Source organism: Octopus sinensis, linkage group LG24 (genome assembly GCF_006345805.1).
Source record: "Octopus sinensis linkage group LG24, ASM634580v1, whole genome shotgun sequence".
NCBI lineage: Eukaryota > Metazoa > Mollusca > Cephalopoda > Octopoda > Octopodidae > Octopus > Octopus sinensis.
In genome coordinates, this window is record NC_043020.1 from 9,568,459 (window position 1) to 9,584,038 (window position 15,580).

The window sequence follows — 15,580 nt, forward strand, 5'->3', positions numbered from 1 at the left end:
TATAAAACATCTTTTTCTCTTGGCTTTCTTGAGAAAATTCTGTAGTTTGTAACATATTTGTTGTTTAATTTCTTGCATTTCGGCAATTTCAACCAATCAATGACGTCTATTGAGATGAAAACGATTTCTGTCGTAACATTTTGTGGCGGCGTCATATGAAAATGTCCCTGTTACATATTATGTATTCGTTTAAGAAACAGATTGGGTTTATTTACATTTCTGAAGAAAAAAAATACCCTTCCCGCCACCCCTAACCCTAAAAAAAGCACCATCCGTTCGTGGCCATTGCCAGCCTCGCCTGGCCCCCGTGCCGGTGGCACGTAAAAACACCATCCATTCGTGTCCGTTGCCAGCCTCGCCTGGCCTCCGTGCCGGTGGCACGTAAAAGCACCATCCATTCGTGGCCGTTTGCCAGCCTTGACTGGCCCCCGTGCCAGTGGCACGTAAAAAGCACCATATGCTCGAGTCCGTTGCCAGCCTCGCCTGGCCCCCGTGCGGTGGCACGTAAAAAGCACCATCCGTTCGTGGCCGTTTGCCAGCTCCGTCTGGCACCTGTGCGGGTGGCACGTAAAAAGCACCCACTACACTCACGGAGTGGTTGGCGTTAGGAAGAGCATCCAGCCGTAGAGACACTGCCAGATCAGACTGGAGCCTGGTGCAGCCTTTCTGGCTTCACAGACCCCAGTTGAACCGTCCAACCCATGCCAGCATGGAAAGCGGACGCTAAACGAAGATGATGATGATGATGATGATGATGATGAGGAGGAGGAGGGGGAGGAGGAAGGCTGATAATGATGATGGTGACAACGATGGTGTTGGTGACAATGATGATGATGATGATGGCATTGATTTATAAACACACACACACACACACTTGTATACACATGTGGTTTTAATCACTATTGACTGTATCTCTGGTAATACCATCGTGTATAGATATCATACACACATGATTCTATAATTCAATCACTACTGTGTATATCACTGTCTGATGACACCAATGACTACACATATCATACACACATGCTTCCATCACCAAGTTTGTGTCTCTCTCTGATGACACCAATGTCTACAGATGTAATACACACATGATCTTTATTACTACTATTGCTTATACCTCTGTCAGTATACCTCTTACTCTTTCTCTCTCTCTCTCTCTCTCTCTCTATCTCTCTCCCTACCTCCCTCTGTGTGTGTGTGTGTCTGTGTGTCTGTGTGTCTGTGTAGCTGTGTATGTATGTATGTATGTCAATGTTCTATTTAATTGAACAAATGAACAATAATGAAAAAATAATGAAAAAAAATAATAAAAGTAAAAGAAAAGGAAAGAAAGGAACAAACAAATAAACAAACAAAAGGTAAAAAAGCAAAATGAAGAAAGAAAGAAATAGGAAAGAAAGAAAGAATATTTTTTAAAGATGATTGGGAATGGAGGAGAGAAAATCTTAACAACATTTGTAAAAAAAGTTTTAAAATATCAATCAATCAATCAATCAATCAATCAATCAATCAGTCAGTCTATCTATCTATCTATTTCTCTCTTTCTCTTTTACTTGTTTCAGTCATTTGACTGTGGCCATGCTGGAGCACTGCCTTTAGTCGACAAATCGACCCCGGGACTTATTCTTTGTAAGCCCAGTACTTATTCTATGGGTCTCTTTTGCCGAACCGCTAAGTGACGGGGACGTAAACACACCAGCATCGGTCGTCAAGCAATGCTAGGGGGACAAACACAGACACACAAACACACACACACACATACATATATATATATACATATATACAACAGGCTTCTTTCAGTTTCCGTCTACCAAATCCACTCACAAGGCATTGGTCGGCCCGGGGCTATAGCAGAAGACACTTGCCCAAGATGCCACGCAGTGGGACTGAACCCAGAACCATGTGGTTGGTTAGCAAGCTACTTACCACACAGCCACTCCTGCGCGTATCGATATATTTTTTTTTTACGATCCCTTTTGATCAAAAACCAAACCCCCTTTTTTATCCCCAAAAGAAAAGCTCTACCTTGTAATTTGTCCCGTCTTTGTGCAGCCCTGTGTGGCTAATAAAGAAACATATCTATCTATCTATCTGTCTGTCTGTTTATCTGTCTGTCTGTCTATCTATCAATCAATCAATCAATCTATCTATCTATCTATCTATCTGTCTGTCTGTCTGTCTATCAATCAATCAGTCAGTCAGTCAGTCTGTCTGTCTGTCTGTCTGTCTATCTATCTGTCTATCTATCTATCCATCCATCCATCCATCCATCCATCCCTCTCTCCCTCTGTTTGTCTCTCTACTATTATACCCATACACATATAAAATATATAATGTAATATAATACTCATAATACACACATATACATGTACCTAATATGACTACTGGAACCAACTGTAAGCCAAATTTGCTCCAATGAAGAAGGGAACATATGTAATGACCTCAGTACTCGAATACCAGAGATAGAATAATATGCTTCATCAATAAAGCTGCACAAATCCACTCACAAGGCATTGGTCGGCCCGGGGCTATAGCAGAAGACACTTGCCCAAGATGCCACGCAGTGGGACTGAACCCAGAACCATGTGGTTGGTAAACAAGCTACTTACCACACAGCCACTCCTATATATGTATATATAGTAAGATGCTTAAATAATTAATTCAAAATTTTTAAACTATCAAATTTATTTTACACATTATATTTATATTTTTATATTTATTTATTTATATATATTTTTAATACAATAATTTCTTTCACACGGGTATATCTTTATGATCAGTTTGGATATCAATTTCCTTAGATTAATAATAATAATATATTATTATTAAAAAATATATGTATATATTATAGGCGCTGTGTGGTAAGTAGCTTGCTAACCAACCACATGGTTCCGGGTTCAGTCCCACTGCGTGGCATCTTGGGCAAGTGTCTTCTGCTATAGCCCCGGACCGACCAATGCCTTGTGAGTGGATTTGGTAGACGGAAACTGAAAGAAGCATGTCGTATATATATATATAAGTGTGTGTGTATATGTTTGTGTGTCTGTGTTTGTCCCCCTAGCATTGCTTGACAACCGATGCTGGTGTGTTTACGTCCCCGTCACTTAGCGGTTCGGCAAAAGAGACCGATAGAATAAGTACTGGGCTTACAAAAAGAATAAGTCCCGGGGTCGATTTGCTCGACTAAAGGCGGTGCTCCAGCATGGCTGCAGTCAAATGACTGAAACAAGTAAAAGAGTAAAGAGATATAGCACATATACACACACACACACACACATATATATATATATATATATATATACACGACATATAAGATTAATAATTTAAATTAAGAAAGGAGAAATCAAATTGATATTACAATTATTTCTGTAAATGGACAATATTTTAATTCCATATTTCTTACAGTGTTATGCAATTCATACAGCGTTATGTAACACATGCCATATATGGAAGTGTGTAATAATTCCATAGTCCATTCACCTTCTCACATGTTATGATTTGAAGGCACCATTGGAAGCAGGGGCTGCACCAGGCTCCAGTCTGATCTGGCAGTGTTTCTACAGCTGGATGCCCTTCCTAATGCCAACCACTCCGTGAGTGTAGTGGGTGCTTTTTACGTGCCACCTGCACAGGTGTTAGGGGAGGCTGGCAGCGGCCACGATCGGTTGGTGCTTTTTACGTGCCACCAGCGCAGAAGCCAGTCAAGGCGGCGCTGGCATCGGCCACGTTCGGATGGTGCTCTTTACGTACCACCGGCACAGGTATCACAACTACAATTTCCATTTGATATATATTCTTTTATTCTTTTATTTGTTTCAGTCATTTCACTGTGGCTATATGCTAGAGCACCACCTTTAGTCAAACAATTAGATCCCAGGACTTATTCTTTGTAAGATAATAATAATAATAATAATAATAATTGTGTACAGTGCTCAGGTGCACTACAACTCATCTAAAGTGTATATATAATCAGGTGTAGTTTCGGCGGATTTCGGTAAGCATAGTACTTATTCTTTCAGTTTCTTTTACTGAACCGCTAAGTTACAGAGACATAAACACACCAACATTGGTTGTCAAACAATGGCAGAGGGACAAACACAGACACACAAATACTTGGTCAGCAAGTTTAACTTATAAAAGTAAAAGATACAAAAATATAAAGTAGGGTGCTAGAATACCACTTGCTAGAAAGAGGAGTTAACACTCCAAAATTTCTCACTTAATAGTGAGAAATTTATTTATGTGTGTAAGGTGGGTGAAAATTATAGGTGTCCTAAGAGAATGAAACAAGGTACAGAGGAAGTGGGGGCGGGATGTGTTATGGGTGAAACGTGAGAAAGAAAGAAAGAAAGAATCAAGAACATCGTGAAAGTGAGAGACAATAAATAGAACTGAAATTATCTCCACAATGTTCTTGAGAGATCTAAGAAAGTGAGGTGAGTGTTGTACTGAAAGACAAGGATAGTTAAGGATAGAGAGAAATTAAGAGTATAAACAAGCGACAGATTGATGAAGGGGGAGCGATTTGGGGATAGATTTTGAAAGAAAACGGGAGGATAGATTTGGTAGATTGAACGGAATAAAAAAGAAGGGAGAGAGAGAGAGAGAGAGAGAGAGAGAGAGAGAGAGAGAGAGAGAGAGAGAGAAGGATAGAGAGTAAGAGAGAGAAGAATAGAGAGTAAGAGAGAGAGAGACGATTAGAGAGAAAGGGAGAGAGAGATACGGAGAGAGAGAGAGACGATTAGAGAGAAAGAGAGAGAAGAATAGAGAGAAAGGGGGAGAGAGAGATAAGGATAGAGAGAGATATACGGATATATATATATATAAGGATAGAGAGAGAGAGATAAGGATAGAGAGAGAGAGAGAGACGATTAGAGAGAAAGAGAGAGAGACGATTAGAGAGAAAGAGAGAGAAGAATAGAGAGAAAGGGAGAGAGAGATATAAGGATAGAGAGATATATACGGATAGAGAGAAAGAGAGAGAGATATATAAGGATAGAGAGAGAGATATGGATAGAGAAATAAGGATAGAGAGAGAGAGAGATACGGATAGAGAGAAAGAGAGAGAAGGATAGAGAGAAAGAGATAGAGAGAAAGAGAGAGAGAGAAGGATAGAGAGAAGGATAGAGAGAAAGATAGAGAGAGAAGGATAGAGAGAAAGAGATAGAGAGAAATAGAGAGAGAGAAGGATAGAGAGAGTAAAGAATAGAGAGAAAGAGATAGAGAGAAGGATAGAGAGAAATAGAGAGAGAGAAGGATAGAGAGAGAGAGATATGGATAGAGAAATAAGGATAGAGAGAGAGAGATACGGATAGAGAGAAAGAGAGAGAGAAGGATAGAGAGAAAGAAATAGAGAGAAAGAGAGAGAGAAGGATAGAGAGAAGGATAGAGAGAAAGATATAGAGAGAAGGATAGAGAGAAGAGGTAGAGAGAAATAGAGAGAGAGAAGGATAGAGAGAGTAAAGAATAGAGAGAAAGAGATAGAGAGAAGGATAGAGAGAAATAGAGAGAGAGAAGGATAGGGAGAGAGAAGAATAGAGAAAGAGAGAGAGAAGGAGAGAGAGAGAGAGAAGGAGAGAGAGAGAGAGGACAAAGTTTATTATCGAGAGATGTGAAAAGAAATATTGCGATTATAAATCCGGATATTTGTAAATATATCGGATCCAACCCCAACCATTCATCCTAAATGTTGCCTTCTTTCCGTCACAATTCCTTCTCAAGTTTTCTCATCTTTCTATCCTCCGCCACCTAACGTTTCCGCCTCTCTTTTATGCTTCTTCTTCTTCGTCTCCTTCACCAACTTTCACTCCCGCCGAATTTACCCACGAACGTCACCAATGTCGACATATAAAATTCCATAGGTCATCCAGATGTGTCAGACCTCGACTGACCTCTGTACCGTAAGGCTGGCGATCAATTGTTTGCTTGCCGTTCGTTGACTATTAAATACATGAATTGATTCGAGGGCATGAGGACGAGGTGGAACAGTGGGGGGTCATAGCAGTGATTAAAAAACAGAAATTAAAAAAAAAAAAGGAAAGGAAGAAAAAGTAACTAAACCAAATTTTATATATATATTTATTGTGTTATTTATTGATAATATTACTATTTATTATTTATATTTATATTGTGTGGTGTCACACATGATATGGCTGGAATATTATATAAAGATCTGACAAAATAACGACAATTTAGCTGTTGACTAAGTTTATTCTGCTGTCCGAGTTAACTAAGTTGTCTAATAAGGCAAAGAAATTGGGCAGTATTGCTTGAATTTACTTAAAACAAACCCACATACACGCGTACATACGTGCATATATACAAATATACACACACATAGCAAAAACTATCCGACGAACGGGAACGTAAAACTCAGAGTAACAGGTTTTGTTGAATTTTCTGCTGCTTTTAAATAAAGCATATATATATATATATATATATATGTTTTAACAATTAAGGATAACTTCTTAATAAGGAATCTTAACAAGAAATTATCAGGTAGAGGTTTTTCACGTTATATATATACAGCCGTACATACATACAACATACATATACAGAAGCAGAAAATACTTATAAACACAATATATATTATATATATATCTATATAATATTATATATATTGGCGATCCGCCTATATATTATAGATATATATATATAATCATACACAGACACATTATCTATATATATATATATATATATATACATCATACACGGACACATTATATAATATATAATATATATATATATATATATATATATATAATACATCATACACGGACACATACACGTGCACGCACATAGACACATACATACATACATCCATGTAGTACATACACACATACACACACGGAATATCCATTATTATTAAACTCGCCATGCAACAACGTAATTGAAAGAAAAGAAAAGAACAGAACAACAAATAGGACAGCAACAAAAGGGGAAGTCACTCTGAAGTGGTTTTTTTTCTTTTTGAGAGTTGTCAATTTCATTCGGATTGTGGTGTGAGGTGTTGGTTGGTTGGTGATCATTATTATCTCGGTTACGTAAAACCAAACATCACCAAATAAAAACAGAAGGACGAATTTTCTGTTTTTTTTTCTTCTTTCGTTTTTCATTCCTACATTACATTCCTTCACATTCCTCAGCTGTTTCTTCACATGATCCGATCTTGACAAGATGCCGAACGTAGAAATGAAATTCAGTTACCATCACGTTGTCATATTCTGTTTGACATTTTTAAGGTAAGGAAAGAAATATATATCTATATCTATCTATCTGTCTATCTATCTATCTGTCTGTCTATCTATCTATCTATCTATCTATCTATCTATCATCTATCTATCTATCTATCTATCTATCTACGTATATATAATGTATCTATCTATCTATCTATCTATCTATCTATCTATCTATCTATCTATCTATCTATCTATCTATCTACGTATATATATGTATCTATATGTATATCTATATCTATATATGTATATATATATATATAGATACATATATATGTACATATATATATATGTAGATATATATATATATATATATTATATATATATAATATATATATATATATATGTATATATGTATGTATATATATATGTATGTATGTATATATATGTATGTATATGTATGTATATATATGTATATATATATGTATATATATATATATGTATATATGTATATATATATATATACATATATATATATATATGTATGTATATAATGCTTAACTTTTTAACGTATTTTTCTTCTTCATGATGTTATATAAGAACAACACAAAAATAAACGCACATATATTTCGAAATATACACTCGTTTATATAAAGACACATACGTATACCTTTTATTAAAAGAGGGAAACTTTCTTTGTATTGTTTGTGATCGACGTGTAACCATGTCGTATCGACCCAACGAAGTTTTTGTCACTCGACCTACTGGAAAGAACAACCAAAATCTCCCCTTAACTCGTACCCCACCGCCTTAAAAAAGGAAAGGATTACACATAAGAGAAATTTGATCTAGATCCCCCTCCCCACAAAAAAAGGTCACGTCTAGCATGGTCTCGATCGTGAGTCTGTTTAATCAGGTTTGACTGGGAGCTAAACAAAAACGGCGATATACGTACACAGATGTGTCCCCACCGATTTTGTTTCTTCATAACTTCCAGAAGAATGGACATTTTTCAAAGAAAGTAGGCTTCGGATTGTTTAGATTTCGGTTAGATCGGAATTTGTTGTCAAAAGAAAAAAAAAAAAGTTTCCGCGGGTGGGGAGAGGAGTTTCAAAAAATTCTCAAGTCTATTTTGTTTCCTTATAACATAATGGAAAATTGGTACCTATTTTTTTAATGAAATTTTCTGCAAAATATCTTTAAGAATGCGTAGATTACGATTATATACGATTAATAAGAGAAAAAAACAAGACAATGGTGAACACACATACGCATTGACAATTTTTTTCGAAATTTCAAGTTTCTAGGTAACTAAAAAATTTTAACTTCGTATACTGGTAGAATGTGTTTATAAAACATCTTTTTCTCTTGGCTTTATTGAGAAAATTCTATAGTTTGTAAGATATTCGTTGTTTTTCTTCAATTTCTGCAATTTCAACCAATCAATGACGTCTATTGAGGTGAAAACATTCTGTGCCGTATGAATATGTCCCTCGTTTAAGAAACAGATTGGGTTTATTTACATTTGTGAAGAAAAAAAGATACCCTTCCCCTCACCCCTAACACTAACCCTAACCCTATCGGAATCTACACCATCTGAATGAAGCGTATTAGAAAATACCAATTTTTCTGAAAGTTACGAGGAAACAAAGTCGGGGTGGGGTGGGAGACACACTTGTGTAGGTAAGCTAAAAGTTAAACCTAAGTTCTTTAAGTATGTAAACATGAAAACAATTGCTTTTATTTTATATTTAGTTTGCTTATTTTAACATTGTTATTGTTTTATCTTGCTCTTAATCATAATAGATAATAATTTTGTTTCGGTTATCATTATTCTAAGTGTTATTTTTTTGCCAAAATTATTTTTCTGTTTCTTTTTTATCTGGATTCAATTCATTGAAAGGAAGAAGTAATTAATAAATTAACTTTATTCTAATTGAACCAGTACTTGGAATATAAATCAACATGGAATTGTGGTGGATGGTTTTATTCTTTTTTTTTACCTAGCTCACTTCAAAGCATGAAATTCATGTTGTAGAACCAGGGATGGTCTCAGATTGGTTGGTATCAAAAGGGTTATAAGGTGGCGAGCTGGCAGAAACGTTAGCGTGCTGGGCGAAATGCATAGCCGTATTTCGTCTGCCGTTACGTTCTGAGTTCAAATTCAGCCGAGGTCGACTTTGCCTTTCATCCTTTCGGGGTCGATAAATTAAGTACCAGTTACGCACTGGGGTCGATGTAATCGACTTAATACCTATGTCTGTCCTTGTTTGTCCTCTCTGTGTTTAACCCCTTGTGGGTAGTAAAGAAATAGGTATTTCGTCTGCCATTACGTTCTGAGTTCAAATTCCGCCGAGGTCGACTTTGCCTTTCATCCTATTAGGTTCGATTAAATAAGTACCAGTTATGCACTGGGGTCGATGTAATCGACTTAATCCTTTTGTCTGTTCTTGTTTGTCCCCTCTGTGTTTAGCCCCTTGTGGGTAGTAAAGAAATAGGTATCAAGAGGGTTAAGGTATCTTGCTTTACATTTTGATTTCACATTCAGCTGTAGTCGACTTTGATTTTCATCTCTCACCCTGCTGAACCATTTCAATGCAAATAAGTCAAGTATGTATGGTTTGATAACAATTCTGAGCTCAAATCCTGCTGAGATCATCTCTGCTTTTCTTCATACCAGGGTCGGTTTCAACAAAAGGTTTAGTAAGGGATTATAATGATATCAATGTATAAGAAACTAACATATTTTTTTAACCTAATTTTTGACAAAAACGTGTTCCTTTATCATCATCATCATCATCATCATCATCATCGTTTAATGTCCACTTTCCATGCTAGCATGGGTTGGACGATTTGACTGAGGGCTGGCGAACCAGATGGCTGCACTAGACTCCAATCTTGATCTGGCAGAGTTTCTACAGCTGGATGCCCTTCCTAATGCCAACCACTCGGAGAGTGTAGTGGGTGCTTTTTACGTGCCACTAGCACGGGGGGGCAGTCAGGCGGTACTGGCAATGACCTCGCTCGAATCTTTTTACACGTGCCAGTGAAGCGATGTTGGTAACGTTCACGCTCGAATGGTGCCCTTTTACGTGCCACGGGTATGGAAGCCAGTTGGCTGCTCTGGCAACGATCATGCTCGGATGGTGCTCTTGGCACCCTACTAGCACAGGCATACATGTTAATACATGTTTATACATGTTAAAATATGGTAATTAACAGTAAAGTATCAAACATGTTCTTCTATTCTTATCAAGATTTGGTGCGATTTGAGGGGTGGTGGTGGTGGTAGATTTGGTTGCTATTTCTTGCAGTTTGAATGACCACATAGGGAAATCCCCTCAGGTTCAAGCTGATGGTAGAGTTATTCTTGTTGTGTGTGCAGTAATGATGTGATGCTGGTAGTGGTATATCATTGAATAGTGTCATAGAGATTGTGAGAGAGTTCACTTATGATGTACGTGCTTTGTTTATAGAAAGATATAAACAAACAATTGAAGTAAACAGATAAAACATTATCAGCACATGTGTGTGTGTGTGTGTGTGTGTGTGGAAGTGAGAGAGAGAGAGAAAGAGAGAGAGAGAGAGAGTTTGAGGTATTGTGGGAAATTATGTGTGTGGTTATATGTTGCACTATGTAAATAGAAAACAATTAAGATTAAATATATTGTATTGAAAATTTTTATTAATAGAGATGATGATTATGATAGTATTTTGCTCGTTTTGTTTTACTTAAATAAGTTCACACACACACACACACACACACACACAAAAGTACATAGGTGTGTGTGTGTGTGTATGTTTTTGCATTCATATCTTTGTACATTTGTCTGTGCAGTCCTTTTGGCAACAACAAAATTCTGAATCGAATAAACTTATCTACATAGTAGCAGTTATGTTGCTGGGATATTTAATTGGGTGTGTATGGGGGTGTCATTTTAGGATATGATTTTGATTTGATTTTTCCAGTTTCAGCTCATGAGCTGTGGCCATGATGGGGCACCGCCATTTCGTCTGCCATTACGTTCTGAGTTCAAATTCTGGGGAGGTTGACTTTGCCTTTCATCCTTTCGGGGTCAATAAATTAAGTACCAGTTATGCACTGGGGTCGATGTAATCGACTTAATCCCTTTGTCTGTCCTTGTGTATCCTCTCTGTGTTTAGCCCCTTGTGGGTAGTAAAGAAATAGGTATCAAGAGGGTTAAGGTATCTTGCTTTACATTTTGATTTCAAATTCAGCTGTAGTCGACTTTGTTTTTCATCTCTCACCCTGCTGAACCATTTCAATGCAAATAAGTCAAGTATGTATGGTTTGATAACAATTCTGAGCTCAAATCCTGCTGAGATCATCTCTGCTTTTCTTCATACCAGGGTCGGTTTCAACAAAAGGTTTAGTAAGGGATTATAATGATATCAATGTATATATATATATATATCATCATCATCATCGTTTAACGTCTGTTTTTAATGCTAGCATTGGTTGGACGGTTCGACTGGGGTCTGGGAAGCCAGGAGGCTGCACAAGGCTCCAGTCTGATCTGGCAGTGTTTCTACAGCTGGATGCCCTTCCTAACGCCAACCACTCCGAGAGTATAGTGGGTGCTTTTTACGTGCCACCGGTACAGGTGCTAGGGGAGGCTGGCAGCGGCCACGATCGGTTGGTGCTTTTTACGTGCCACCGGCGCAGAAGCCAGTCAAGGCAGCGCTGGGGTGTCATTTTAGGATATATATATATATCATCATCATCATCGTTTAACGTCTGTTTTCAATTCTAGCATGGGTTGGACGGTTCGACTGGGGTCTGGGAAGTCAGGAGGCTGCACAAGGCTCCAGTCTGATCTGGCAGTGTTTCTACAGCTGGATGCCCTTCCTAACGCCAACCACTCCGAGAGTATAGTGGGTGCTTTTTACGTGCCACCGGTACAGGTGCTAGGGGAGGCTGGCAGCGGCCACGATCGGTTGGTGCTTTTTACGTGCCACCAGCACAGAAGCCAGTCAAGGCGGCGCTGGCATCGGCCACGTTTGGATGGTGCTTTTTACGTGCCACCGGCACAGGTATCACAACTACAATTTCCATTTGATATATATTCTTTTATTCTTTTACTTGTTTCAGTCATTTCACTGTGGCTATATGCTAGAGCACCACCTTTAGTCAAACAATTAGACCCCAGGACTTATTCTTTGTAAGCATAGTACTTATTCTTTCAGTTTCTTTTACTGAACCGCTAAGTTACAGAGACATAAACACACCAACATTGGTTGTCAAACAATGGCAGAGGGACAAACACAGACACACAAATACTTGGTCAGCAAGTTTAACTTATAAAAGTAAAAGATACAAAAATATAAAGTAGGGTGCCAGAATACCACTTGCTAGAAAGAGGAGTTAACACTCCAAAATTTCTCACTATTAAGTGAGAAATTTATTTATGTGTGTGTGTATGTGTGTGTATGCTGACACTCATATATATAATCAAATACCATATATAAATCTTTGTGTATCTGAGTAGACATACAAACATACTTCCTCATAGATTAGTCACTAGTTCTAAATAATGTTACATATGATATCATTGTGTTTTTGTATTTTGATATTTTCTCTTTTGAGATCGCCATGATTTCCCTGTGATACCACTATATTTAGTGCCTCTTCATTACTGCAACCATTACTGCTATTATTTGTGTCTTCATTTGACCCTGTTCTATCTTATCTGTGCCTCTCAGTTGATGCCTACTCATTGCACTAATAAGCAGTGACTTAATTACTGACAACCATTAGCAAAATGATTACATCAAAGCTTAATGATTTCTGACAAAAGCATAATTCCTCGAAATCTGTTGGGTGCAACATAGTTAATTAAATTCACATCCAATACTTGATTGGTGTTTAATTTCATGAAGAACGAGGACTGGAAATCATGACAAAATGAACTTAGAATTCAGACTAGCTTAACCCTTTAGTGTTCAGATTACTCTGTCAAATATAATGCTTTTTCATTCACATTCATCATCATCATCATCATCATTTAACGTCCACTTTCCATGCTAGCATGGGTTGGACGGTTCAACTGGGGTCTGGGGAGCCGAAGGCTGCACCAGGCCAGTCAGATCTGGCAGTTTTCTACAGCTGGATGCCCTTCCTAACGCCAATCACTCCGAGAGTGTAGTGGGTGATTTTATGTGCCACCGACACAGGTGCCAGACGAGGCTGGCGAACGGCCACGCTCGGATGGTGTTTTTTATGTGCCACCGACACAGGTGCCAGATGAGGCTGGCAGACGGCCACGCTCGGATGGTGCTTTTATGTGCCACCGACACAGGTGCCAGACGAGGCTGGCGAACGGCCACGATCGGATGGTGTTTGTTACGTGCCCACAGCACGGAGGCCAGTCGATGCGGTACTGGCTACGGCCACGTTCGGATGGTTTTCTTGTGTGCCACCGGCACTGGTACCACAAAGATACAAATTCCATTGATGTTCATCTATTTTGATTTTTGATTTTCACTTGCCTCAACAGGTCTTCACAAGTGTCACAAGAAGGAAGGTCACATTGTTTTGAATTAATCCTGCATTATCTTGTAGCTCTGAGAATTTGATGATGGGATGGTTTATTTTGAGGATGTCATTGTAGGATATGAGTGAAAGGCCAGATCTAGATGGTTTGAACATAAACGCAGTAGAAAATTTGGGCCAGATATGGCCGGTTTAACCCTTTTGATACCAACCCAGCTGAAACCAGCTCTGGCTTTTTAGTACAAATGTTTTGTTTTCATAAGTTTTGAATTAAAATCTTCCACCAAACCTTAGTCACAATTTATGTTCCTAACACCAGCTTAATGATAACTGAGTTGTTTTGCTAAATTCTTTGTTATATTTAAAATAATTGCTAGGAAAACAGAGCATCTCAAAATAAATACAGTAACGAAAGGGTTAAGGTGACCCGCTTTACACGCGGATGAAGGTGTGGTTGTTACTTTCTGTTTCTTATCACCACATTCTCCCTCTTTGTTTCTCTCTCCTTTCTCTTTCACTTTCTCTCGGACTCTCCCTCGCTTTCTCTTATGCGTGCACGTAAAATCATCATCATCATCATCGTTTAGCATCCGTCTTCCATGCTAGCATGGGTTGGACGGTTCAACTGGGGTCTGTGAAGCCGGAAGACTTCATCAGGCCCAGTCATATCTGGCAGTGTTTCTACGGCTGGATGCCCTTCCTAACGCCAACCACTCCGTGAGTGTAGTGGGTGCTTTTTACGTGCCACCTGCACAGGTGCCAGACGAGGCTGGCAAACGGCCACGAACGGATGGTGCTTTTTATGTGCCAAAATAATTCAAAATTACTTAAAATTTTGTGAAATTTGATACTTTCTTCTGGTATATTTTGACGGTTCATGATTCAAATGAAAGCTAAAATTTTGGCCTTTAACACAATACCATTTTTACCCATGTCAACCAAATAATGCAAACAGAATAAAATTAAATCTAAAAATAGGGCAAAAATGATCTCTTTTTAAAAGTTGAAAAATTTTACCCCCCTTTCCAAAATCCTTCAAATTAAAGATAACCACTTCTAGCCCCTGCAGCAACATGGAAAGCCACCATTATTCAAACAGCACAACCTGTCTATCCCATAAAACTCAATTTTTCCTATATTCCCTCACCATGGCAACCAAACGGTAGCCCCAAGTGACTTGCAACCCTCCTCACACCATTGCCCACCCCATTTTACCCCACAGTGTAAATTTTGGTGCCAATCCAACCCCATCTACCAGCCCTTAAACCGTTTCCATCTCAAAATGAGACAAATAACCAAGAAATCGAACAACTTTTTCGCACTTCAGCTTTCATCATCATTGTTCGACCGTGGTCGAGACAATGGAATTTACTATGTTACGCCAGACTTCACGGTCCATCATGGCATTACGGACGTCCTGTTGCTGGATGCCTGTATCCCTGGAGATTACATCAGGGTAGGAGAGTGTGCGCCCTCTGGTATTGCGAGTAGATGGCTTCCAGGGGAGAAGAGTAGAAATTACCTCTTTTTCAGCTCTACAACAATGTCCAGCACACTGGACTCTCCTACCTTTCACAAGAGATGACACAGGTGGTAGTTTCCCATATATTTGCATTTTGGTTGGATGACGTTTCCACAGGAGATTTTGAGCTCTCATAAGGAGGCAAGTGTAGGTTCCATCCAACCGCCTCTCAAGCTTCTTTGATAACGTCCAGGTTTCCGAGCCCTATAGTAGAATTGGTTCGACTGTGGCTTTGAAGATTTCAGCTTTATAGATATTGATGGCAGAAATATAATTAAAAGCCACAATGTATTTTACCAGCACCTCTCCTGATTTAGCCATACCCCGACCTTATAATACTCTTTTACTCTCTTTTTTACTCTTTTACTT

The 15,580-nt window shown here is 38.4% G+C and overlaps 1 protein-coding gene across 12 annotated transcripts in view; it reads left to right on the forward strand.

Moving 5' to 3' along the window:
* Nucleotides 1–6,855: 6,855 nt before the first annotated feature.
* LOC115223846 (sugar phosphate exchanger 3) overlaps nt 6,856–15,580 on the forward strand; it is a 63,962-nt gene continuing 55,237 nt past the window's right edge. For 3 of the 12 annotated variants that reach the window (XM_029794532.2, XM_029794531.2, XM_036513038.1), the window contains exon 1: nt 6,860–7,241. In XM_029794532.2, the coding sequence (XP_029650392.1) occupies nt 7,177–7,241 (65 nt within the window). In that variant the 5' untranslated portion in view covers nt 6,860–7,176. Of the gene's footprint in view, nt 7,242–15,580 lie in introns of all 12 variants that reach the window. The other 9 variants (XM_036513036.1, XM_036513037.1, XM_036513034.1 and 6 more) reach the window with 6 other exon arrangements.